This window comes from Sminthopsis crassicaudata, chromosome 3, assembly GCF_048593235.1.
Source record: "Sminthopsis crassicaudata isolate SCR6 chromosome 3, ASM4859323v1, whole genome shotgun sequence".
Classification (NCBI taxonomy): Eukaryota; Metazoa; Chordata; class Mammalia; order Dasyuromorphia; family Dasyuridae; genus Sminthopsis; species Sminthopsis crassicaudata.
Window position 1 is genome coordinate 40,259,391 of NC_133619.1, and position 27,553 is coordinate 40,286,943.

The 27,553-nt window shown below is 43.4% G+C and overlaps 2 protein-coding genes across 3 annotated transcripts in view; one reads left to right on the plus strand and one right to left on the minus strand.

Moving 5' to 3' along the window:
* Positions 1-26,992, plus strand: B3GNT5 (UDP-GlcNAc:betaGal beta-1,3-N-acetylglucosaminyltransferase 5). 2 transcript variants are annotated; one of them, XM_074298306.1, is made up of 3 exons: positions 1-160; positions 9,205-9,437; positions 22,985-26,992. In XM_074298306.1, the coding sequence occupies exon 3, from the start codon at positions 23,238-23,240 to the stop codon at positions 24,381-24,383; it is 1,146 nt and encodes a 381-aa protein (XP_074154407.1). In that variant the 5' UTR covers positions 1-160; positions 9,205-9,437; positions 22,985-23,237; the 3' UTR covers positions 24,384-26,992. The 2 variants fall into 2 exon arrangements, with proteins under 2 accessions (XP_074154407.1, XP_074154408.1); XM_074298307.1 differs by lacking the exon at positions 9,205-9,437 and having other exon boundaries at positions 3-160.
* The window catches only part of MCF2L2 (MCF.2 cell line derived transforming sequence-like 2), a 277,293-nt gene that overhangs the window by 120,632 nt on the left and 129,108 nt on the right, over positions 1-27,553 (minus strand).

A 27,553-nucleotide genomic window follows, 5' to 3' on the forward strand; every position in this document is an offset into this window, starting at 1 on the left:
GCGGGGCTGCGCCCGGGGAGAGCCACCAGCCTCGGCCGGAGCCTTAAAACGTGGAAGTTTTTTGTTCTTAGAGACTCTTCCTAGCGCCGGGAGCGGGGGAGCGGGGGAGCGGGGGAGCCCGCCTCCGCCTGGGCAGTGTGGACAGCCGCGGCCGCGCTGGGTGAGTTTAATCGAGGGAAGGTGGACATTTTTCTCCTGCTCTCCCCGGAAGGGGGACCGGCGCCGGAGGAGCCGGGGGCTGCTTTGGCTTCCCGGAGCCGGGCTGGGCTGGAGATAGCCTCGGGCTCTGTGGGGAAAAGGAGTTCCCCCACGGGGTAGTGGCCGTGGCTGAGAACTTTGTCCGCTCTCAGCCGCCCGGCTCCCGGGTCCTCAGCTCGGCGACCCCTTCGTGAGGCCGCTGCCTCGCCCCTGTGCAGCCCCGCTGCTCCCTCGGGAGCCGCACTGAAGAGGAGCCTGGCAGTGCCCAGGGCAGCCGGGAGGCAGCGGGGACCCACCAGTGTCCTCGGCCCGTTCCCCGGCGAGGCGAGCTCCTCGGACGAACTGACTTGCTCACTCCTCTTTGTGCGCTCCCTGGAGCGCCCACACCCACCCGCCCAGGAGGAGTCGGGAGGTCGCTCCGGGCGGGGATCAGGAGCCGTAGCGGCTTCGGGAGCCTAAAACTGCCAAGTCCCAGCTCGGTTTGCCACCCCAGCTCCATCTTCTGTCCTTTAGCCTCCCTCCCCTCCCCTGGCTCGGGCCGGCCTGTCTCCCGCCCTCCCCAGCCCACCGCCGCCTCTCCAGCTCTCTCCCGCTTTCCAACCCACTCGCCGGCTCTCCAGCCCTTTCCCCTCCTCTGCAGCTCACTCTCCTTCCCGAAGCCCAATGCCCTCTTTAACCTCCGTCTCTACGGCTCGCTCCGGGTCCTTCCTCCTTCCCCTCCCAGCCCACTCCTCCTTTCAGCCCGCTCCCTCCAGTCCGCCTCCCCTCCCCCCTCTCCCGCCCACTCTTCCCTTCCCTCTCGTGCTCACGCCCCCTGCTCCGGCGTGCCCCAGGCCCTCGCCTGCTAGCCCCTCGGCCCTTTGCTCGCTCCTACATTCGGTGTAGAGATCGCGAGAGGAGAGAGGGGCCGGAGAGTGAGTGGTCTCAGGCCAGAAGTAGTGTGAACTTGTCTGGCCCCGGCCGCCCGGCGCGGCTCGGGTCCTAGCAGACTGGGCGGGGCTGGGAGGGCGGCTGGGAAGGGGAGAGCTCTAGGGGATGAGCCTGGGAGGATCCGCCTGGGAACTGGAAGGTTTTAACATATGAAAGCTGGGGGTGGGGGACGGAGAGGGCCAGCCATTGCCCCGGCGTCCCTGCCTTCCTTCAGGCAGCTGTGGCAGAGCCATTCCCCCAAACCTGATCAGCCTCCTTTTGTTAGCTCCCGCTTTGCTCGGGGCAGGACTACTGGGGACCCGCCCGTGGCTGCTCCTCCCAGGTGACCCCGACCCTGCACTGCCCCCCCACCGGGGACCCCGGGCAAGTCTGTCCTGTCCGAGGTTGTCCTGACCCTACTCAGGCCAGAACAACCGCTGCAGGTTTGGGAATTTCCAACAGCATGTGGGGGTGGGGGAATAGGGGGTTACAAAGAAAGAAGGATGCAAGCCTCCTACTCCGGCCTCAATTTTCTGGGGCTCCAGGAAGCCATCCGTGTGATTTCTATGCCTCTAGTTTTAAAATCGGTGTACAAATTCTCTATAAGCAGGTAGGGAAGATTTTATGCGCTCCGCTCCCCCTCCCCCCAAGTCTCTCAGATTCTAATATGAAAAGTCGGGTATTTGAGCCAGGATGGGACAAAATAAACCTCAGAGTGAGAAATCCCTGCCATGATGGGGGGGGGGGGGAGCCGCTCCTCGAGTCCAGCATCTGCTGCAGCCTTCATCCAGGTGATACATGAGCTTTAAGTTTGGGGGTTTAAGAATTGTGTGTCCACCCTTGTTTGAGAAGCACTCATTTGTGGGTCCCCAGACTCCAGAACCATTTAGCCTCAGTACACCAGAGTTCTAATAACTGCCTGACTTCGAGATGACGTTTCATTTTGGAAATATTGTTCGTTTCCTTTATCCTCCCATTCATTTACTGTGAGGTGTATGATGGGAGTGGTACCCTAGAAAAGGGTGATGAAAGGTACTTCTCTGAAATAGTATCCCCGGATGTAGAATTGCCTAATTGAATACAACCGTAGTGAGAAAGAAGATGAGTACAATCAACCCTTAAAGGGCAGTTTTCAGGGAGAAAATAACTGGCTTTTATCTTTCTGCTTATAAGAAAAAAAAGAGGAAACCCTTTGAGCTAACTATTTAAAAACCTCCAGAAAAGTGAAATATTGCCCGGCAATAATCTTTCTAATAATAATGCTTATAATCCATTCTAATGCTAGCTACATTAGCACAGTCGAAAAGAGGGCCCAGTTTTGCCGCATCTGGGCCAGAAGTGACAATGCACTCAGATGTATTCCTTGCAGAAATTTTTTTCATTATCTCTCTAAATATATCTGCCATAATTGAAGCATCAGTTTTGGAAAAGGCCCTAACTCTCTGGAATTAAAAGAAGTAGGTCGACCCCTCCGAGACAATTGTACTTGTCAATGCAAACATCTTTTTTAAAGAATGCATTTGTACTCTCTTGGTCACCATGAGGGTGACCAAGGATGATGTCTAAAGACTTTCCTTTCTTTCCCCTCATCTCCCTTGTTTCCATCCAAAACAGGTCTGCAGGTCAGTGAAAACTGTATTAATAACCTTTCCTCACTTCTAAAGCTAATTATTAGATTCATACCCTTCTGGGGTGCATCTTTTCAGAGCTCCTTTCACTTTTCCCTTCTGACAGATGTGGCATTCTGAATTACTGACATTTACAAATAGTACTTGATTGTGTTCCCCCCACCCACACAAGGGGTTGTCATTATTTAGTGTGTGAATTCCAAGTATAGCCCAACCCTTCATAGGCTAATAAACACCACATACTTTGAAAGATCATTCATCATGACCTTTTCATTTTTCAGTTGGGGAAACTGAGGCTCCCACAGGTTAAAGTCTTGGCTCACTCTAGCAGAGCCAAGATTCTAACCCACTTCCTCTGATTCCAAATAGAGTGATCCACTTTACTATATTACCTAGACTAAGGTTCTTGAATTTTATGTCATACTTTCTGCTGAAAGTCTGTGAAGTCCTCATGTTTAAATACACTAGATAAAATGCATAGACTACAAAGGAAAACAATTATATGGAAGTACAGTGATCAAATTTTAAAAATTCATGTTCCCTCAGAAATCTATACACTCCAGCTTGAGTGGTGATAATGCTTAGTTTAAGAACCCTTGGCCTAGAGAAAAGATAACTGGCTATCAGGTGACTCACCTATGCTTAAGGTAAACATAGGAAGTACTGAAGATGAATGGAAGGGTTTGAAAAAAAATTTTGCACAAATGCAAACTATGATAGGTTATTTTTAGTTTTAACTGTAGGTTAGCCTTTATAAGCTTAGTAAGAAATATTCCCATGTTTTTCGTTCACTAAAGTTTCAGGAGCTCAGTCAATAATTTTTTTTTTCTCTAAAGTGAATAGTGTAAAGTTAAAAATATTTGTTAGTTAAGGCAAATTGTGAACTCAGGTTGTTCTCTTTAAGGGCATCAGTGATGAACTAGGAATTAGTATCCTTACTTTATCTAGTTCCTACTTATTTTATTTTTGCTGTTTTCATTTTTATTTTGTTGCTTCCTCATCCAGAAAAGATAATAGAGGTTGTATTTTCAACTTAAAATATCCCAAATAAATACAAATTAGGATTCTGTTATAAAAGTCTTATTAAAATGGTAATAGCTAGAATTAGTTCACAGTAATAATTCAAGTGATACTATTTTAACAGAAGAATCATGAACAACTTTCTAAAGGAAAAATATACAAGCCTCTACGCTACAGCAGCTCAGGGGTTAGGAAAAATGAGTCACTTTTTAAGACATGCTGCCATCATCTTGAACATGATCCTAACACTTTCAGTGTAGAATGTAGGCTCATTCTGGGAAGTGACAAAAGTCAACTAGATAGCTAGCTGCCCTTTGTTTTTCAAAGAAAAAAATGCTCACTTCTGATAGCCTGGTGGATGCTAAGTGAATAGTTTCTTACCTTGCATTTGTCATATTCAGGACTCCAGTGTCCTGGGGCCTCCCTTGCATTCTCTTGACATCACAAGTACTCTTACAAGGGACTAGCCCATCTCTTTCTATCCTACTTCTTGGTGGCTGTTCTGTGCAGCCTCTCATGGGTTGCATGCTACAATGTATTCCTTCTATTTTGCCCCTCTCCTTTTTGCCCTTTGTGGGATAGTTCTTTGTGACACTTTGTAAAAAGTTGTATCCTTTGTATTATTACCATACATAACACTGACTAGAGATAGATAGGATTCAGGGGGCAGAAACATTTCAGAACTGAAAAGGGATCTTCAAGTCTTAGGGTCTGATCCTGCCATTTTACAGATGAGAAAGTAGAACTAGAAGGTAGGCTTCCTGTGGCCCCTTCTGGTGCCCTGAATAATACTAAGGTGCTATGTCCACTCCTTTTTCTGGGCTCTGACTACTGCTATCATGCAGGGCACATAGCCCTCCTCTCCTACCTCTTGGGATTACTGAGGGGACAAGATATGTTCTTGTTTTTAATGATAACATAATATTTTGACAAATACGTGGTAACCCACAGAATTTTAGAGTTGGAAAGCATCTTAGTCCTTCATATCAGATAGCCTGATATGTTTCTCATAACCTCTTGAGTCTTTTCCTTGAAAAATGAGGTAAGATCTTGTCAAACACACAGTCATCCTGGGAGGCAGGAGGAAAGAAAAAGCAGTGTCCCCTGATGTACAGAGAAGGAAGTCAACATTATGGTAAACCTGATATTGAGAGCACCAGTCTGGGAAACAGAGAATCAGGCGTTTATTCTGTGCTCACTCGATTTTCAACTATACAATCTTGCGGGCTCCTTATAATCCTGGGATGCTACACTTCTGCCATCCTTGACTCGATCTAGGATCTTAAATTCCTTAAACTTAATCCAGAATCTAAAGTTTGACATTCCTGCATTTCAGGTTTTCTTAATAATTTTTTTGTCATGTTCCCCTTTTCAAAGTCTGGGGAAATCTATGGATCCTTTCTAAAAGTCATGATATATATTAAGCAAGTTAAGAACCTTTACTTTTCACCAAGGGATATTTGACTTGTTAGAGAAGACACAGACATCACATGAAAAAAATAAATTGTGATTCTTCGGTGAGATTTGAATTCTCAGTAATTTAGCAAATCAGTTTCCAGTTAGTCTAATCTGCAAAAATCACTTGGGGGAAGGAGAAAGATCTAGTGATATATACTTGGAGAATTCACACAGTTGGTCAGAAAAAGCAATATAAGGACACCCTTCAAAATATTCTTAAAGACTTTAGAAATGATGGTATGAGACGGGAGACATGGCCACAGGACCACCCAGCATGGGTATGAGCAAAGCAGAATTGAATTATCTCAGAAGAAAACTTGAGGCACACAGAGAGCAGACACCCTAAATGTCTATAGGAACTCTTTGTGTCCAACTTGTGGCAGAGCATTCTGAGCTAATATTGGTCTGATCAGCCACAGCTGGACACACTGTAACTTGACAGTAACATAGGGATGTCATTTTGGTGCTCTTTGAGAACGGAGGACAACCACTAACCAGTCATTCTAAAATGGAAAAGTATACTAGGGAAACTGATAAAAAAAAAAAAATTAGTATCTAAGATGCTTGGAGAATTTTAGCACTGAAATCATCCAGGCCTTTCATGTCTCAGGATTACTGAGGATAGCTGGGCTAAGGATGTGCTATACCAGGAGAGCACGTCTGAACCACCATAGGTCTTGGCTCCTGGCTTCAAGCTCTTAGCACATGATCATAAAAATCCCTACATCCTGTAGATTGGACTCTGACCCCAGAACTACATTTTCTCAGTGGAAAAAAACTGTCTTCTGAGGAAACCACTTAGTTGCATGAGGTTTGACTTGCAAGGTTTGAGGAACTCGCCCATTTCTTCCTTAGCTACTTACTGAACTCTCTGTGTGAAAGCTTTGCTGACTTCTACAACTCATGGATTTCAGCCATTGAGGTAAAATCTTCGCAAAGGTGGCAGAAATGTAGCTCTCTGGACCTTTTTTTCTTCTTTATTGTTTAAGGCCTTGATTAACATTCTGTTTGAATGCTTGTCAGACTAATCTACTGTTCTATTAAGTCACAAAGTCATTTGTGAAAGACTATCCATCTGAGATCAGCAAACTAGGGTGATGTTTTTAGGCTCCAATTATTCCTAATATGATTAAAATAAACATGGCTAGAAAAGAAGGAAAAATCCTAATTTGGATATCTGTGTAGAATGTGTGTGAACTATATGCAGAAGATGAAGAAACGAATATTTCTTTAGTTTTTCTGGCTATAAAATCGTTGAACTGACTTGACTGATTTACAGAAAAAGTTCAGATAAATTCAACTTGAATTTGAGGTGGAATGAGGTGGAGTGAACTTCCTGGTATCTGTTCATCAAATGAAAAGAGCCACCTTGTGTTGTTACTTATCTTTCTGCTGTACATATGAAATATACAAAAAATTAGAAGAAAAACCCATTTTTGGATAGTATTTCAGAGGCTACCATCTACTGAGTCAATCCTGACTAGGGAAGCACCCCTACTAAACCCCCCAAAGTGGAGATGTATTAAGCCTATCAGACTTAGATTAGAGTTGGTAGATCTAAAAAAATTACCCTTTGGAGTTAGAATGGAAATAAACAGTCCAGCACTTTGCCAAAGCCACAAACACCATTCTGGTATGCTAACATCTCTAAATATAATTAGGAGGCATGCCCAAAATAAACTACCAGATTAAGATCACTTTGGGGTAGCCTACAAGGCACCATCCTAATTCTCTGATTATCCTTTAGGGCTAAGTATCTAATGGAATGATTCCTCCTTCTGTATATGTGGTAGGCTCATGGCCAGGTTTGTTTAGTGGATAGGGATCCAAAGGAATTTAGTATTTTCTTATACTTGACAGGAACAACCACAGAACAATTAGATTTTGTTTAGGAAAAGGCCCTACCCTTTTTCAATGTTATAGTGTAGGCTGTGACAAAGTTTGTACCTGCGTGCTGACAGTGAATTAAATTGAGAAGAGCTTACATTTAAAATAAAACCTTGATCAAGTGACAAAATCTTAATGGATGGGTATGTGTGTGTGTATGATCAAATGTGTACAAATCTGTGTAATTGACATTCCCTGTGAAATGAGGTTGAGTGGTTAAAGTGAAGGGGATGGGATAGTAGGGATGGTGTCTGCCCCTTGTTAGGGGGAAGGTTTGGGGCAGAAGGGGAGGGGACTGGCTTTCTCAGAAAAGCTCTAGAAGGTTATCCCAAGGAGGAAAGGCATTTTAGGGGGGTTCTCCTGAGTCCAGAAGGACAGCCTAGCCAAATGTCCAGGGATTCAGAACTAGGTTGTCTGTGAGGTGATTCTCTTTTCAGTTTTAGCAAGTCTCAAAAACTCAAATTAAATTGTGGAAGGGTTATATATCTGACACTGGAAGGACTGCTCACCTTGAAGTATTACAGTAAGACTGAGGAATGAAGATTTTAAGACTAAGAGTATTATTTTTCCTCCTTTTGATATCCCTCATCTAGGGTGCAGCGTAACAAATTTAATCATTTGCTGTGTCTAGAGAGAACTCACTGCTTCCCAATTGCATTTGGAAACAAAGGTGCTATACTGAGTGAAGTCTGCAGAAGAGAAATGAAGTGGATTCATAAATAATATCTGTTCTAAAGCAAACTCACAATGGCTAGGGATAGATAATTTCCTATAAAGCCCAATACCACTTGTAGAACAATATCAAGATTCCATATTTTTTGGGAAAAATCACCTTGCTTAAGTGACCTTTGAAACAACTATGATTTTCTAAAAATGCAAACAAGATGTTCTACATAAAATATTAGATCCTTGATTCATTTTTCATTTTGTACCTGAATTAGGAAATCTATTTTGTACCAACATTTTGTGGCTCCCTCATGTTCTATAATTTAAAAAATTTTTCCAAAAACATCAACAGCCATTCCATTAGTTCTCTCTGTACTCCATTTTCTCAAATAGCTGCTACCCATGCTCTTATTCCCCAAAGATATACTATATAAGCTCCATTTCTCCACTTTTTTTTTTCTGTTCCTCTCTCCCTTTCTTTCTTCATGTTTTCTAGTATCTTCTACAAGACAAGAGTCTCCCCTCCTTTTGGGAAGTATACAGTTAAGAGAAACCTGTGAAACAGTTTTTCCCTTAAACGTAGTGTGCAGGTAGATTTTGGAGCAAAGAAAAGGCAGAAGAAAAAGGCAAGTGAGAGAAGCAGGAAAGTTTCTAGTTTATCTTTCCTGATTTTAATTTCACCATTTTCTTCTTAAACACTGATCTTTATTGTAGATATTGTAGTGAGGTTGAAAATCCCTGGAATATGGAAACAGAATGAAGCTGAGTTGGGCATTGTTGTGTTTTCCCTAAAATATTCCTGGGCAGAATTTAGAAAGGGCCTATGGCAGGAAGCTAGAAATGCTAGGACTGCTTGGGACTGGAGAGCCGGGACTGTCTCGTTTACATGACAGTGGGTCTTGCTTCTTGAGCTCTCTGTGGATCTGTGATTTCATCCATGAGGTTATTCCCTCCAGTGGTACAGATTGCAACCTGGCCATAGCTTCTTCTCTGGGGAAATTCTCCCTGGGGATCCCTTCCCTTGTGCTGGAGACCTTCTTCTCCTTCTCAGGACACTCCTGGGAAGGACACCTGGAGAGTTTCTCCCTCTCAGCTTGGCCACAAGCCATTCCCCCATCCTTTTTTGTTCTTGTGTGATTCTTGACTGAGAGGCTGCAGTTTCCTTCTCCAGCTCATTTACAGATGAGGAAATGGAGGCAAACAGGGTGAAGGTCCTTGCCCAGGATCAGCCAGCTGGGAAATCCGAGAGCAGACTGGAAGTGGACCCCAGCCTCAGCACCATATACCACCCAGCTGAGTAGTTAGATGTGCACATGTGTGCACTAGTGGGCCGAGTGGCCCCACAAGCTGCATCTGCCCACTCATTGTTGACAGTAGCTGCAGCCTCTTGGAAGGGCCTTGTGGACACTCCCTAACGAGCTGCTTTCTTCAATGACAGTGGCACTCGTCCATTTGGACTTCTCCGTCTCTGATGGGCCGCCCAAAGCAGTAGGAATGGCCAAAAGGAAGCCGGGGAGCCAAGCGAGCGAACCCAGAGGGAGGAGCCCGTGCTGGAGGTGACACCATGTTCAGGCTGTGGAGGGATTTGTTGCCAAGATCACCCAGGAGGAACTTCCCGGGCTCTGGGAAGCGGCCCAGCCGGGATTGTGCAGCCCGTCAGCCGCTCTGACCGTATGTTTCTGGTACTCTCCTCCCTGGCTCTTGGGTGCTGCTGGGTGTGCCGTGCGTCCCCCACTGTCTGTGGGGCAATCCTTTGTGTCAGTGCTCATAGAGGATGTGGGAATAAAGCTCGGGGATTCTATGACCAGACTGCAGTCGATGCCCCTTGTGGAACTGGGCTTTATAGGAAGAAAGGAATGTGAGTCAGCACATGGTGAGAACATCCTTTATGTGTCTTGGAGTTCTCTGAAAGCCACTTTTTCCATTAAGGATGAACTTCGGAGCTTACTGACACACACCTCCATCAGCCTTAGGATCACATCAGGATTGCATTAACTAGCGTCTACATAACATCACCGCGAGAATGTAGATTTTAATGGGGGGAGAGGGGGATTGGAGCATTGTTAGCTGGACTCCTAACAGCTAAATTGCTGTAGAATTTCCCTAGTCAGTCCCGAACCCAGATCACCTTCCTTCTATAAGGCAGCCAACTGTGTCCGGATTCTTGCTGGGTGCCCTAATCCTGGCAATAGAAAAGCTTCAGCCACTTGTTCCTTCCACTCCCAACCCCCCAATTTCTAGGCTGATGGCTCCAGGGGTCATGAATTTTGGAGGTTCGGCACCTCTACCGACAGAAGCCACAGGGTGGATGTAAGTCAGGGCCCTTTTTGTTTTGTTTGCTTCCTTTCTGGAGAACCCACCGTTAGTGAGGAATCTTCACCCTGGAATCCTCCAGTGGCCCAACGTAGCCTGCGTTTGGGATGAGCTGTGTACCAAATGAAAAGGCTCTCCCAAGACCACGAGCTGAACAGAACAGCTGTGTCGAGGGGCTGAGAATGATGGAAGGGGAAGCGAGGAGCGGAGGGCAGGAAACACAAGGTCACGACTTCAAATGGAAATTGTCTTTCCCCTCACACTCACTGATAGAGCCTTCCTGAACTCTGTCCCTCTAGTTCTAGTGCCTGTTGGTCAGTCATAGGCCCACTGTTTATGGTGTGCCCGCAAGGGAATTGAGTTTGAATAGAGGAAAGAGCATGTATGTCCAAGGCAGAGAGGATGCTAATAGGAGCATCACTGAGGAAGTCTCCTAGCAGCGAGGGCTGGGAACCAGACAAGGCCTCCTGCATGACTGGAACTGAGTTTGGAGGGGAGCCAGGGACTGGGAGAAGTGAAGGTGAGGAGGAAGAGCTCTCCAGGCTGAGACACTGGGAGCTTGTATAGAGTAAATAGCAGCAATAAAAATTTCCTTGTGTACATCACATCCTGGAAGGGAGGGTGGCTTTTATGCATTGTTATTTGCCTTTAGGCCCAAAGTTGTGTGAGCCAGCGAACACTTAATACTTTTTTGTAACAGGGGAGTAGTTGGGTTATAGAAGGAAAGGTAACCTAATATGCAGGCTAAAGAAAATGGGTGTAAACTAAATTGGGTTATCCTTTAATTCAGCAAACATTCTTCTAAAAAAAATAGAATTCCCTCCTGTTTGTCAGAAGATTATTCGATACTGCTGTAGTATGGAGGAACTTTGTAGACTCCCCTTTCCCAGAAATTAAAAAAAAAAAAAAAATAGAACAGGCTAGAATGCTAAAGTGTTCTCGATTTTCTTCCAGGGACATATCATCGCTCTATGCTCCCCTGACACTTTCATCATAAAAAAATAAACCGTTAGACCAAATAGAGGCAAAAGAGACAGTTGGTAACTCTTAGGTAAAAAGGTCTGAATTAGGATGGTGGCAATGTGAGCAGGGAAAAAAGGATGTTGCAGACATTATGGAGATGGAGTCTACCTCATTGGAGGTGGGGATGAAGATGAAGGAGAGGAAAGATGCTGATGACGGGGAGGATTTAAGTGTCATCTTTTCCATTCAGGAATTATTCAGTGTCAGCTGCATGCAGAGCACGGTACTGGGCATTGGACAAAAATGACAATCCTGCACCAAGAACTTACTTATTACTGGGAGGGGGAATCCATGTGGACATGATTAGGAGGAGAAAAAAGTGTTCTCAGGAAACTAGGGATGAGAGAAAGAATACCTTCGGAGATAAAATCAGGGGAGGAGTCATCAGGATGTGCTAATGATATGCTGAGGAATCTGCTGAATAGGGAGTTGCTGAAGGTTTTAAGCAGAAGTGACTCGGACAGACATGTTGTAAGCAAATTATTTGTACATTGTAGGAAGAATGAATTGAGAAACCGGTTAGACTGTCATTAGACTGTTGTAACAGAAATAAGGGAAACTGGGAAGAGGAACAGGTTTTCAGAGAAAGCAGATTTCAATCTTTGTTTTGAACACAGAGTTTTACAGTGCCATTGGCAGAGATATAACTAGAATTTTTCCTACCTAAATTAGGAAGAGGAAGAAAAGGCATCTTCAGAGGGATAGGAACAGCAAGGAGAACCAGACAATCATTCAAGAGAAGTGGGAGGGGAGAAGAGCTCATCCCTGTGGAACTTCTATTAGCTTCCTGTTTTAATTCATTGTCGTTGTCAGCTAGTGCTAAATAAGAGTAAAAGTGACTGGGTCTAGGGGTACTGTGATCCCTCCCTTCCACTAGCTCCATCCCTTTCCCACAAGCAGGTATGATCCTGGGGTACCCGCTTTCCCCGATGCTAACAATAGGTAAGGCTTTGGCCCTCGGCAGAGCCCAGTTGCCGTGTCCTAGCTATAGCACTGGCCATTAGGATACCCAGATGGAAATCTTTGTTTAGCAAGGCAGTTAGAACTGAGATCAGGGAAGGATAAATAGATCGGAGAGTCATTTATATAGAAGGGATAACTATTGCCATGGGTATGGATCAGATTACATTAAGTAGAAGAAAAGCAGAAAATATCATAAATCATAGATCTGTTCACTCACTAATTGCCAATAACACAAAACAAAAGCTTTCAAAAGCTTTTAAAAACTGGCCCAAACACCAAGATCTTGAGAAGCGCTTTCCATCTGTATTCTCTTGCCAAATATTCCAATCAATATTCTCTTCGAAGCCCTTCAGCCGAAAATACACAAAGACTTCTACAGCCAGCTTTTCTTGACAAGGTTTTCTCTTGCCTAACAATACCATGACCTGTTTCCTCAGTAGCTAACTCATTCCCTGCTAGCTGGGTTTGCAGCACTGGGTCTAGTGAAGTGACTTGTAAAAGTCACTGTAGGTGCAGAGTTGGGATTCCAACCCAGATGCACTGTCCCCAAAACCACCTAATGCCTCTCTCTGGATGATGCCCCTACCTCCGGCCTTCTTAGGCAGCGTTTTTCGTGTCCCCTTTCTTTCCTTCCACCTCCCATTTGGTGACATCATCTGCACTCTTAAGGTCAAGTGTCTTCTCTCAGCTGATCATTTCCAAATCTATGCATCCAGCACAAATCAATCCCCTGCTTTTTGTTCCTGAATATCAACTGCTTGTTGGATTTCCCCTGCCCTCTTGTCAAGTAATAATTGTAAATCACTTAGCGCAATGCCTGGTATATAATACAAAAGCTTCTTCCTTCCCACCCCTTGCCTCTCCTTTCTAGAGGACACAAACTCCACAGGTCCACAATGAATTCATTATCATCTTCCAAACTTCCTCCTTTCTGTTAAGGGGACCATCACCTTTTCAATCACTTGGGTAACTCTAACCTTCTCCTCACCCCCCTCATCCAGTCAGTTGCCAAGTTCTGTTAATTCATCATCCACACAATCTCCCATAACTCCCCTTTTTTTATTCTCATCAAGCCCTCATTCACCCTCATTCAAAGCCCTCCTTGGTACTTGTCTGGACTACTTATTGTGGCTTCCTAATTGTTGTGCTCAATCTCTGACATACCTGGTGACAGTTTAAGGAGCTTCCCTATGAATGAGGGTGAAAAAGAGTGGAAAAAACAACTTTTTGCAGGAAATGTTTTGAGACCCTTGCATTTGAATCACCATGGCAAAGATTGGGGAGAGAAAATAACCTAGAATTTACTTTGTTACCTTAAGAGTTCACAAATCAAGTTCTGTTCTGATAACTCTGAGAGGGAGGGGGAACAGGGACTGTTTCCATTTTTGTAACTGGAAATCTTGGTTCTGAACCGTGACTTGATCTCTCCTAAAAATCTCTCAGCTTATTATCAGACAGGTCTTCAGCCTGGATAACATGTTGAATTTTTTTTTTTAAAGTGATAAATTGCTTTTAGAAACAAATTATAATTTGGATGATTGATCTTAATGTGACTCTTGACTGTTCAATAAGATATCAAGGAATTTAGCTGAAAGTGTCACCATCCTCAGCAATGCCATATGTAACTGGCAGGTAACCCAGTCTCCTTTTTGTTTCAGAGTAGACAAAAGAAAGAAAACTGAGACCGAAGGTTAGATTACCTTCCAGAGAAAATCGGTGATTTTTTTTTTTCTTAGAATGTTCTGCTGAAGGCCACCCTGTCCTTCCAGGATCGAAGGTTCCTAAGTTGGGCATTATTCTCAGCCACGTGCCAGTCAGTAGCCAGAGCTTGCATTTCATCATGATCATATGCTTCCAACCCCTCTCTCCAGTTATATAGCCACTGCCTTACTTCAGACCCTCATTGCCTCATCTATTTTTTGCCACAGTTTCCCAACTGCTCTCCCCACCTCAAGACATCCTAAAAACTGTTGCTAAAGTCATTTTTTTAAGTGGAGATCTGACTATATGCTTTTGCTTCTTAGTTAACTCCCGGGGCTTCCGATTGCTTCCAGGATCAAAACAATAAACTTGTCTCTCATGGGACATTACTTTTCCTCCCAGAGTTTATAGCCCAACCCAACTAATTTCCTGTTTTTGACATTCAATAATCTTATTTTCTGTCTTCATACCTTTCTGTTGCCTTTCTTTTGTGCTTGCAATGCCTGTCCTCTTCACACTATCTTATAGAGTCCCTATATTTAGGGACTTTCTTCATAAATCATTTAATTTCAATATCTTCTCCCATTTCTACTATTGCTGGGGTGATACCTCCTAGACAACATTGAATTTAACTGCTTCATATATATTTATATTTAGTATATATGTATATATATATATATATATATATATATTTAGTATTTACACTGTTTTTATATATGTACTTGTCTCCCCTATTAGAATGTAAGATCCCAGTGAATAGGAATTGTTTCCTTGCATGGTGCATCAAATAATCAAATCTAGTAGCCACTTCATTTGTTGAGTGGTTGACATAAAAATAAATTTAAAAGTATCTTAGATGTAATGTATCTAGCAATTAAGAAGTAAATGCATAAATTTTAGTAAAATTCTTTTCTGGAATTATTTGTAAGGGCAGATTTTATTTAAAAAAAAAAAAAAAAAAAAGCTGCAACATGAGAGATGATGGAACACATAGAGTAGGTCCAGGCTCATGTAGGGTCCACTATTCCATCTAGCAAGCCAAATTTTTTTGCCACATTTTAGCCTGCTGCCCAATTCAATTCTCTAGGCATTGATTATTTAAACACTTAAATGGCAAACTACTCCAGTATCCTTGCCAGGAAAAGCCCAAATGGGGTTGAGAACAGTTGGTAAGATAACTGAAACCACCACCGAGACAATGATGCACTAGAACACTGAGGTGGAAAAATAATGGTGGGGGCCCTGCCCCTGAACTCAGATGCTGACTAAAAGAAAAGCGGGTAGGGTAGCAGGAAGGAAGATTGCTGCAAGTCACCATGATGCCCTTAGTTTCACAAGAATCTAGACAGCTTGAAAGGAGCTGAATAGAAAGTGGAAGTTTTTAACTGGCATTAGTGGACTAACTTTTCTATCAGTGTTTTAGGTTAACTAGAATCTACAAGATATTAAGCAAATATGCTACACATTTTTAAAAATGTGCATATTTTCTCCTCTAGGAACTTAATACTAAACATAGAATTTTGCCTCCCCCACTTTTTTTTGTATCCCCAGCTCTTAGCCTAACACAAACCAAAAAAAAAAAAAAAAAAAAAAATAACACACACACACACACACACACATCCTTGTTGTTTGATAAAGTAGCATTCCCATGTTAAAAGGGTGGAAAAAACAACTTCTTTTTACAGGAAATGTTTTGAGAATCTTGGATCTGAATCATCACGGGAAAGACTGGGGAGAGAATATAGTCTAGAATTTAAAGCCAGAAAGAACTTTGAAATATAGCCAGGTTCTCCCCACCACCACCAAAAAACAAAAAACACAACTTTTTTTTTTTTTTTTTTTTTTTTTTTTTTTTTAAGATGGCATCTACTCTATTTTCCTCACTCCTCTTCTACCCCCATTTCCTGAATCTCTTAGATGATTCCCTTGGACAGCTCCAGTTCTCAATCAGTTATTGTTAATATTTTCTACACGTGGCTGGACATTGACAGAAATATTTTGATGGAGTCAGGAAATGTTTTTCAAAGGTTAGTTTACAGTACTTCATAGGGAAAAATAAAAATAAATTTTAAAGTGTAGTTGACAATAAACTGTTTGTTTTTTTTCTTCTTTTAAGTAGGGTCAAATATACAAAGTCAAGTTAGTCATATTCATTAAATCCTAGAATGTTATAGCTGGAAGAGGACTCAGAAATCATGGAATTAATCCCCTCTCATTTTGCAATGAAGAATTCCATTTAAAGTACATTAAATATCTACTATGAACTAGGAAAGGAGGAAAGCCCTAGAGGGATTAAGTGATTTAACAGCTTTGGAACTTTCCAGTGGCCATTGTTTTTCCCCTTTCTCTCCCCAATCTATGTCCCATTGTTTATTTTTTCAAAAGGTTTTGAAATCCCATGCTTTTGTTCTCTTTCAGTTACAGTAGAAAATAAGCTGAGGATCCCCCTTCTCTACCCACCCCCTTTCCCCTTCCCCACCCAGTTGACTTAGCCAAACCACCAGGAAAGGGTCATACAATTACATTTTGGCCCAAATGGAGACTAAAACTCTTTACTCTCTGAGTTTCCAGTTTGTTGATGAGTCACTGGACCATATTGTAGTTACACAAAAGGAAACCTGTAACAGCAGTTTGCTGTGGCAGTTAGTTGCTGAGCACTATATTCCAGGTTATGAAGCTTTGTGTTTTTAACACCCAGCATTTTCTGCCTCTGACAAAAATATTTCTGCCCTCTCATTGTACTTACCACCTACTTTTGTAGGTGGAAGTCTTTTTTAAAAATGCACATCAACTCTGAATATGAAAACTGACTTGGACTTCTTCAGACCATTGTCAGTATTTTTTCCCTTTAGTTGCTGAATGAATATTTATTAATCATCAACTCTGTATAAAATACAAAGAAAAAATTAAGTTCTGTCCTTAGCTTGTGGGATTCTAAGACAACCCATGGGAAAGGGTTCACTTACAAGACAGAAAAGACCCAATGATCTGTTGAGGTGCAAAGCCAATAGGAATAGTTGTGTTTCTCAAGAAGGACATTTCCATTGACAAATCCATATCTGAATATGGCAGTGCTAAGAATCATCAGGCCTTCCAGAAGTAAGACCCCCACACAAGACACCGACTTTTGTCTTTCGAGCAGAGAGATTCCAAAACTCTTCTGATAATTTTCTTGTTGGAGCTAAATTTAGTATCTCCCTTATCCACCCATCCCCATTTCTGGACTCTTAAAGGAAAGGCCAAACTTTTCAAAAAAATTTTCCCATCAAAAATCTTGTAACAATTCAAATAAACAATTCAAGGTGGTGCAGCCTCCGACAGAGGGAGTTTTCTGTCTAAAGCTTCCCCAAACTTTTAAGACCCCCACTTCTTAGGTGAGGAGAGTGTGATCTCACACAGACACACAGACGTACACACACACACAAAATTGCTTTAAAAAAATTGGCTTCTCTCAGCTTGTTATCCTGACTCGGGACTTCTGGATAGCCAGAGAGCTATTAAACAACTTCAAAAACATTCTGAGTCAGTCTATCCAGGATGAGAAACTGAGGCAAGATAGAGATAAGAGAGTTTTAATATTACATTTATTGGAGAACTTAATTGATGATTGGACAGGACTCTTGTCTCCCAGCAGAAACTTCCAGGTTTTTTTTATAGGACTCCAGTGAGGAGAGAAACAAAGGTAGAAGGCAAAGAGCAGGAATTTTCAGGGATGGACCAAAAATTTGGTTCTAGCAGGTTGGGGGTGAAAACGATAAATTCTTACTAGCTGGAAGGCCTCTTTAATTCTTTTTATATTTACTTGGGTGCAGGTGTTACATCTGTGAATATAACTTCTGATCAGTTGGCTAACATCCTTTATGTAATATCTGCTCTATAACTGATGCATTTTCTTTTCACCTAAATGAGTGAAATCATGCAAGTCCTTCACCTGCATTCTGCTTAATGCTTGTGGAATAAAAAAATGTGTCCTCTATGTACCACCAAGGTCCCTCCCTCTCCTCCCTTCCGAGAAGCGAAAAAATCTTCTGAAAAAGAGTATGCAGGTACAGGAGGAAGAGGGGGACCTGCCAGAGACAGGGAAGACGTAGGGGAGGTGGTGGCTAGCCGCAGCCCAATTTCCCACTGCTTCCTTTGGTGACCTGGACAGTGGATAATAGCAACAGAGAGGGGTAACCAGAGGGAGTCTAGTAAGGAGCCTTATTCTTAATTTCCCTCCCAGTGGAGGCCAGCAGGTCCTTTTCTTTATAAAGAGGCATGGACATGAGCTGTTGTGAAAGTATAAGGGCTGTCAGTGAAAATGTTTGCCGATTTTCCTTCTGCTCTGCACAGGGCGTGAGTTCGGCCTTCTGGGCAGAAGAGCCGGAGGGGAGGGAAGAAGACCACAGAGTAGAGAGGGAGGGATTGCTCACCACTGCTGCCCCAGAAACATGGGTGTCCCCTACAACAAAACTGCTCCTGTCCGTAAAAAGGATCAGGTCACGGTTTTTCAGTGGGATGCCAGAAAGGTCAGGCCTTGCTGAGTGGGACTCCTCAAGGAGCTGGAAGCAGTCATGTATGGGGATCAGGTCAGAACCAGGATCTGGGAGCAAGGTGGCAGGATTCAGGGCATATTATTTGGAGAAAGTGAGGCGGGGATGGTCGAGAAGCAGGGCCTGATAGTAGGTAATGTGAACATTAGAGAGCCACCGATCAGGGGCAGACCCGAACAGAGCCTCAAAAGAGTGAGGGGTGGAGATAGAGAGAGACTGGCCCAAGGAAACCATGTCAGCCTCCTTCACTGGAGGGTGGTCGCAGCCATAGCCCTAAGACAGGGGGGCTGCCCAGCTGCCACCAAATCTAAGCGTTTAGAGAGATAAGAAACAGGCCGCCGCCAGGGGCCAAGCATTTGAGTCAGAATGCCCTTTGCAATACCTCTAGTTTCTCCCACAAAAAGATGGAAGGGCTTTGAGACCTTGGGAAGAGTTAGGGCAGAGTCTTGGTAAGGGCAGTCCTGAGATGATCAAAGGCAGCATAGGCAGGGGAGCCCCAGACAAGGGGACCCTGTCCGGCTGTGGCGGAATGAATGGGTTTTGCTCTCTCAGAAAAAGAGGGAATCCACAATCTACAGTATCCAACCATCCCCAAGAATTCCTGAACCTGCTTTTTAGTAGTGGGGACCAGAATAGATAAGAGAGCCTGCCTGGATACGTTTGGAAGACAGGGAGAGATGGCCAGACCTGAGAATATAGCTCAGATGAGAGATCTCGAGAAGGCAGAGCTGAGCCTTCTTAGCAGAGACCCTGTAACCTAAGGATTGAAGGAATTGCAAAAGTGCACGAGCTGCCTGGGGGGGGACTCATCAGGGGCTGCAAGGAGAAGATCATCTACATACTGGACCAGAGAGCAATAATAATGTTCCCTGAGGAAGGGTTGGAGGTCCAGATGGAGAGCTTTTCCAAACAAGTGAAGCCCTGTGGCAGCTAGTCCAAGTGAGCTCCCCTGAGAATTCCCCTTGGGGAGCTATCCATTGGAAAGCAAAGAGAGGTTAACTGGCTGGCACAAGGGGTATTAAAAAGAAAGCATCTTTTAGGTCCAGCACAGTATATACAGTATGAGTAGGAGGCAGCAAGCTGAGTAAAGTATACAGATTTGGAACCATATGATGGATAATTTCAACCCTTTTGTTAATTTCCTGAAGATCCTGAAAAGGACAGAAGTCCGCAGACCCAGGCTTCCTGACTGGAAGCAAAGGGGTGTTCCAAGGGGACTTGGAGAATACTAAGATACCAGCATTTCTCAGTGGGTTAATGTGAACAGAAATACCCAGGAGGGCTTCCCTTGGTATGGGGTACTGCCTGACAGATACAGGAGAGGCAGTGGCCAGAAACTGCACAACCACTGGTGCATGATGAGCAGCCAGGCCTGGGGAGGTTATTCTCTGCCCACACCTGAGATTTGCTTGGAGCTGAGAGAGAAGAGGGGAGGGAGCAGGAGCGGGTGACGCAGGGGAAGCCACTGAGGTATGTTCAAACTGGAGGGGCAGGGTGAGAAGAAGATGCTTTACATCAGAAGGATTTAGGGTCAGAGAAGCCTAGTCTCCACAGAAGGAAATGGTTGCCTGAAGTTTCTGAAGCAAGTCCCTACCAAATAATGAGTATGGACAGTCTGGCATGACCAGGAACTGTGCTGTGCCCTAGATGGACTGTGCACTCAATAGTCCAGTAGTTTATCCTTTCTCCACGATATTCCATAATCATGATGTTTAAATGTCTCAGAAAAATGGCGAGGAAGACATTCAAGTGGAGTTATTGTTTTTGAAGCAGAGTTTCCCATGATAAGGTGGCTGAGTTGACAAATAGCCTTATACCACTAGCGGAGAACTCCTACTATCTTTGAACACTGCTTCTTTCAGACAGAATAGTCTAATTTTTTTCTGTTCCTTATGACTGATTGCCAAATTTCTCAACCACAGTTCTTAAAACCTAAGTAACAAGACAGGCAAACAAGACATACAAAACACATAGACTGCCCAATTACAACATTCAACAAGACATAAACATAACCTCAGACTCAGAACCAGAACCAGATGGTGTCTTAAAAACACCCAGATTTATACTCTAGAATACCCAGAGTTGTGCCACCGGCACACAGAACCAGATATGTGTCTTAAAAGACACTCAGAACAGAGGATGTCAGTCCAGCGTCCTGAAGGATGCCCTTCTCAGAATTTAAAGGCCATCAGCATTTTATAGTCTGAAAATCCAGATGCTAGCACAGACAGAACAGATATCCGATTGTGTCATAAGACACCCAGACTTATTCTCCTATGGCCAAAATGGTGTCTACCATCAGCATGGCTGCGGCTGGAGAACTGTTCTCTTCCTGGAGACTCTGAAGAAATCCAGAGAACTAACCTTTCCCAAGAAAAAAGCCCAGATCCTCAACCATCCCTGGGCCCAAGGTGGAGAGCCAAAGGTCTCTAATCTCTAATCCGGTTCTCAGCTTCTGTTATCTCGGTGGAATCTTCAAATGTAATGCTGGAGAAACTGAGGCAAGATAGAGATTAGAGAGTTTTAATATTTTATTTATTGGAGAGCTTAATTGATTGACTGGACAGAACTCTCATCTCGCAGTGGTGAATGTGAGACTCCCAGGCTTTTTTAATAGGACTCTAGTAAGAAGAGAAACAAAGGCAGGAAGTAAAGAGCGGGAATTTTCAGGGATGGATCATAAATTAGATGTCTGAACAAACAGATGTCAAATATGTACCTGAGATAATCTTGTTTTTTGGAATGTTTAGAGTGGGTAGTACAGCCCTAATGGACAGGAAAAAAAGGTGGGGGGGTTGCATACTAACTCAGGACAATGGAGATGTAATTCAGGGAAACTGAGGTAGAATAATTCAAGGAGACTGGCATACCTAGAAATCCCACCTGGTGAATGTGCTAGTTAAAATGTAAGAATTCTCCGTCCTTCAGCAAGAAACAGAAGTAAGGGCCCTTGTAAGGTAGGAATAGAAGAGAGCAAAGAAAGTCAGGAAGATCACCTGAGAACTGCTATTTCTTTCCTCCGCACCTTCCGGCTGCCAGACATAAAGTGCAAGGAGTGGTGGTCTGTGTGGGCCCCCTAGAAAGACAAGATGGCGAATCTCCTGTGTGGACACGGTCTGTGAGCAAAGTCCCACAGGGAGCCGCTCTCTCATGTTTCTGCATTCTTGGCCTGCTCTGTGGCTGAGAGAGGACTCAGAGGCTCACCCAGGGAAGCTCCTTGTCCCTGCCCAGCCAGACTCCTGCCTGAGCTGGCCAAGCTAGGACATGTCTGAGCTGGTGGATATACAATAACCAGGAGCAGTTTAAGAGCTAGTGAGGCTGGGAATGGAAGGACCAGTGTTCCCAGCTCTGCCTGTGGGATCTAGGGGGGTGGGTCTTGGGGAAGTCACAAGGTGTGCGTGTGGGGGGAGGGGCTCAGGACCTTTAAGGGATTTCCCTGGGGAGACCTTAGTGATCCGTGTCCTTGGGTGGAGGCGGGGTTCTGTGTTAGAATTGCAGAAGGAAGATCTCCACATTCCTGTCAAACTGTCTCCCCACTTCTTGGCCCCCAAGCCCAGCAGGTGGGGGACAACGTGGCCTTGGCTACTCAGGGGGTATAAGCACTCTTGTCTGTGGAAGTACCTCAGGAGGGGTGGCTGCTTTAAGAGGGGCTCAGTTAAATAACTGGCTTGGGGTCAGGGAAAGGGTTGGTTAAGGGGGAACCAGACAAAACCTAGCAGGTTCTTTCTGTATCCCTCATTGTGTCCATCTACCCTCTTCCGGACAGGAGCTGCCTTTTTGAGGGGAGGGGAGTGTTCCTTATTGGGGGAAGGGTTAGAGAGTTTGTCTCAAATTTGGGGGAGTTTGGGAGGAGGACTGAGGCTGAGGGGGAAGACTGCCTCCCAGTCTCCTGAGGGTAGAACTGCCTCAGCCTTGGGGGAGGGGGCAGAACCCATCCCACAGAGAGATTTGAAGGTGTGGAAGGGTGTGGCTCCTGAGGGGGGTTGGGGGCAAACCAGCATTTCCCTGGAGCCTGCTCTGTGCTCCGAAGTGAGTCACCTATTTTATCCCTGGGTCCTCACAACTATTCTTAGGTTCATTTTACAGTTGAGGAAAAGGGTGGGAGAGCGCACGAGGGGGAGGGGCACGCTCCTGCTGGGGCAGGGGGGAGGGCGTGAATGTGACTGGCAGCCCTCTGATCCAGTCAGAGCCCTCCCTGCCTGCGGCCCCGCCCCAGCTCCGCCCTCCCAGGGGACTTCGGGTCTCCCGCAGGCCTTGTGTCCCTCGAGGCTGGCGCCATGATTCGACCCCCGGGCCCCTAGCCCCGCGTGGGCCAGCAGCTTTGGAATCCAGGGCTTCTGGCTCCGGAGGCTTCCCTGCGAGGCAGGCTCTCCCTGGGACCCCTAGAATCCCCGTTAGAATTAAAAGGGGGAGAGGGAGGGAGCCCAGGCCGGCCTTTGCCCGGACTGAGGAGGAAACTGACTCTGAGGGAGGGCTTAACGACAATTAGCATGGGCGGACTTGAACCCCCCACCTTAGCACCGGCCCTGGGCTTGCCGAGGCTGCAGTGACTGCATGGTTTCTTTTTTTAAGGAGCCGAGGAGGGGGTGTCCGGGAGGGCATGGGTCCTGAGGGGTGGGGGAGGGGCTCCACCGCCCGCTGTCCACTGACCCACCTCTTCTGCTCTTCTCGATCCCTCCCCCACAGGCCCCCCAGTAAAAGCCCCCCAGCGGAGCCTCGGGCGAAGCATGCCAGTGTGGACTAATCGGGCGCGGCTCTCAGGGTCCTGGTCCGGAGACTGGCGTGCCCCCAGCAGCCCAGGGGGGAAATGCTCTTTCCGAAGCCAACCCTTGGACGGGAGCAGCCCCGGCCCGAAGATGCGCTAACGGCGCCGGACCCCTGTTTTCTCTCCTCCAGAGCGCTGGCCAAAATGTTCTAGACGGCAGCTCCTCCGGCGGACATGAGAATGTTTGGGAGTGGCCGCAGAGTGAAAAAGTGGCAGTTTGTGCAATTGTTCGCCACCTGCTTCTTACTGAGTCTCATGGTGTTTTGGGGACCCCTGGACAACCACATCGTGAGCCACGTGAAGTCCTACTCCTACAGATACCTCATCAACAGCTACACCTTCGTCAACGACAGCCTGTCTCTGAGGCACAGCTTGGATGGGGTCGCTAGCTTCCAATATCTGATCAATCATGAGGAGAAATGTAGAAACCAAGACGTGCTCCTCCTGCTCTTTGTGAAGACCTCGCCCGAAAACCGGTACCGGCGGGACGCCATCCGAAAAACGTGGGGCAATGACCGATTCGTCCGCTTTCAACTGAACGCCAACATCAAGACTCTCTTTGCCCTGGGGAGTCCTAGCGACCCCCTGCATTCTGAGAGAGAGAGGCTGCAAAAGGAGCTTTTTTTGGAAGATCAAGAGCATCACGATTTAATTCAGCAAGACTTCACCGATACGTTCTACAATCTCACTCTGAAACTGCTTTTGCAGTTCCGATGGGTCAACACGTACTGTGCACACGCCAAATTTGTGATGTCGGCAGATGACGACATATTCATCCACATGCCAAATCTGATCGAGTACCTTCGAAGTTTGGAACAAATTGGTGTTCAGGATTTCTGGGTAGGTCGGGTCCACAGAGGGTCCCCTCCCGTGAGGGATAAGAGCAGCAAATACTATGTCCCATATGAGATGTACCAATGGCCTTCTTACCCGGACTACACGGCTGGGGCCGCCTATGTGATATCCGGCGATGTAGCCGCCAAGGTATACGAGGCGTCTCAAACACTTAATTCTAGCCTTTACATAGATGATGTGTTCATGGGTCTGTGTGCCAACAAAATGAAAATCGTACCACAGCATCATGTGTTTTTTTCTGGAGAAGGAAAAGCTCCCTATCATCCCTGCATTTATGAAAAAATGATCACATCTCATGGACATTTGCAAGACCTTCAGGACCTATGGGAGGCAGCGACAGATTCTCAAGTCAAAACGATTTCTAAAGGCTTTTTTGGCCAGATATACTGTAGAGTGGTTAAAATAATGCTTCTTTGCAAAATTAAGTATGTGGACACCTATCCTTGTAGAGCAGCATTCTACTAATAGTACTTGAATACTGTCTTAACCGTCACTGAGCCAAACCTGAAAGAAAACCTTTCAATGTTTATCCAACTCCCAAGTAAAGCCTATCAGAATTTTTCTTTGATTAAAAAAAAAAAATCCACTCTACAACTTCAATTTTGTAGCCTAAAGCTATAAATTCCAACTTGAGAAATTTAAGACTTTTGAAATTAAAATTAAAATGAAGTCCTCACTTAATATACCCCTTGTATATTTTAAAGTACAGAGAGTTGTTGGTTTATCTTTTTTTTTAAATATTAGAATTGAATTAACTTCAACTTGGAAAACACCATTTTAAAGAAATCTGCTACATCTGTGGAATACTGAAATTCATTTTAAACTAGTACTTCAAGGGTGAGAAGGAAAATGAACCTGACCAATATTTGTGACAGGGGAGTTGTCGATAAGGACCTGGTAGATCTGGTCATTCTTAAAAAGATTTAGAAGGAAGAAAAACATGTCACTGAAATTGATGTTGGCAAAATGATTTTTGTTTCACATCAATATAGTAACAATCTCTAAATACTGTTAGGCTAATTTATATTATATCTTTTTCCTTCCTAAAGCTTTAAAAGAAAGAAGCATGTTTTATTTTTGTTTTTGTTTTTTGGTACTGTTCTAATCTGTACTCTTCAAAATTTAAGCATTTTTGAATTTGATTAGGAAGAAACATCCAAAAAAATGACCTGTTTATTCACTAAATTCTTCCTTTTGTAGGGTGAAATTACAGTGTACTCTTAATTTTAATAAGGTTTTATTTAATTGACACATTTTAGATTGATACCTTAAATTCTTTTTTCAAAACAAAATTGAGAATAGAAACTATTACTGATTTAGGAAACATGTATTCTTTCACAGAAGAAAAGCCTTGAGCGATTTTCAAATAGGTATTTTTAAAGGATTTTATTGATATCTAAGAAAACTAGTAGAAATTTTTCAAAAGGAAAGGGTAGCTACATATGAAGTCTTTCCCATTTTCCCAATGTAATTCACATTTAAATGATTTTAGATTTCTTAAAAAGAAAAAAAATGAGATAATAAAAGAATCTGTTAGTGCAAAATTGTCCTAATCCATAAATTCTGTATTGGCTCTATACATTATTTTAAATAGGATACAAATTTTGATTTGGTTGAATGTCACAGACTTCAGCATTAAAAACCCCTCCTCCTAACATCAAAACCAGGTCCAGGGCGGACTTCACTTTTTCAGTATTTCAAGCTTGAGAGGAAAATGGGCTCATATTTTGATAAGAAAAAATTGTCCAAATTGGGTCCCACAGAAAATGTAAGACCATAACTAAGATGAGGAAAGGGTATGATAAATACATCCTAATATATGCCTAATATTGTGCTTCAAATAGGGGTTAAAAAATAAACACGAATGGATTTCCTGCATAATCTATTTCAAAGGTAGTATATTCAAGTCAAAATGGTGATTCTTCAAAATGAAAACTACAGTGTGGACCCATTCTGAATTAGTCTTTACATATGTGACTGCAAAAAAGGCCTATTCTTAATTATTAAGCTATTTCATCAAGAGGATATGCCTTGAAATAGGCAAACATAAACTTCCCTTCTATACACCTGGCTCATTATGTATTTATGCAGTTTACTGGCAGATAAATCTTTTTTTTTTTTATTTTATTTCCTAAAGGCTTGTTTACATTGCTCAGGCAGTAATTTCATTTAATTAACCCAATATTGAATGAAATGATATATAACAATTATAGATAAAGTCCAGGTAGATCTAAATTAGAGTAGGACTTTTTGTATTGTTAGATTTAAATTTTCCTTGCCATTTTAAATACTGCAAATGATACATAACTTTTAATAAAGATGAGTTTGTACTTGTTGATCACTTTCCACTAGTTGGTGATTGAGACTGATATCCCTTTGACTTTTAGGTATGTGCTAGATTCATCTGTGACTTGTAGCTGTTTAAATTTGCCATTGGATAAAAATATCAATGTCTCCCTGACCATTGAAATGCTCTTGTGTTTTTACAGCAGGTCTGTGCTTTGAATACAGCAAGTCTGTTTAGTTAAACAATTATTTATTTGCTTTAAAAAGACCCTCATGCTTTATTGTTCAAGGTTGGTTATTATTATTCTTGCTTCAAAATAAAAATGAAACTTGTTTGAATTTAAAGAAAAAATGAAGGCATTCCTTTTTAAGAATGGAGTTGCTAGAAACTTTCTTAGTCATTAGTATTTACAAATAAAAGGATTCCAACCTTTTAAAAAAGGAAGGAAATAAAACCTGCTGGTGCTCCAATGCAGGGCTGTTGTGGTGTGAATTTTTATCATTACTGAAATTTTAAAAATCAGCCTGAATGGTCACTTGAATAGCAGTGAGATGATTGCACACAGTGTTATTGCCGAAATTTGTTTTTACCTCTGGTTGTTTTTTTGTATCTCTTTCCTTATTGCTGATTTTATACAAAAATGTAAAATATTTATAGTCCTCAAACTTTGCTCTGATACTGCAAAAGAGAACTGAGGCGTGTGGTTTTTTGTTTTGTTTTGTTTTTATTTTGGAAAATCTTTTTGGCATTTCCAATAAATAATTTGAAAACTGACACCAGTTCAAAAGAGTTTTAAAATTCATTTCTAAACACGATATACTTAATATTGTCAACCTTGTGTAGTGTAGTACCTGCTTTCTGGGGCAAAGCAATCTGCTTTTTCTGTTCAAACAACTCGACATAGAAACTAGAGAATTTTAGATGTCTTTAGAGGCAGAAGGGATACTCCCTTAGAGAAAAGATCTAAGGCTTGTTACCTAGCTACTTACTGATTCAAGTTTCCTAACCCCCCCCCCACACACACACCCTGTTGCTTCCCAATTTGACCTTTACAGTGTAAAGCTATTTTTAAACTTATGAGTGATATTGTATGGTGTATTTCTTCTATGTGCGTGTATCTTAGATGATCTGGTATGCTAAAATTACCATTCAGGAAACATTTTTAATTTCTGGAAGGAAATGTTCTTATCTCCTAACATTTTCAGAATATAATAATAATAATATAATATAACATATAATATAAAAATATAATATAACAGCACATAAATAGCTGTTAGGTTTGCAGTGTATTTCCCCGGGACCACACAAGTAGTAAATGTCTGAGACAAAGTTTGAAGTCATTTGTCCT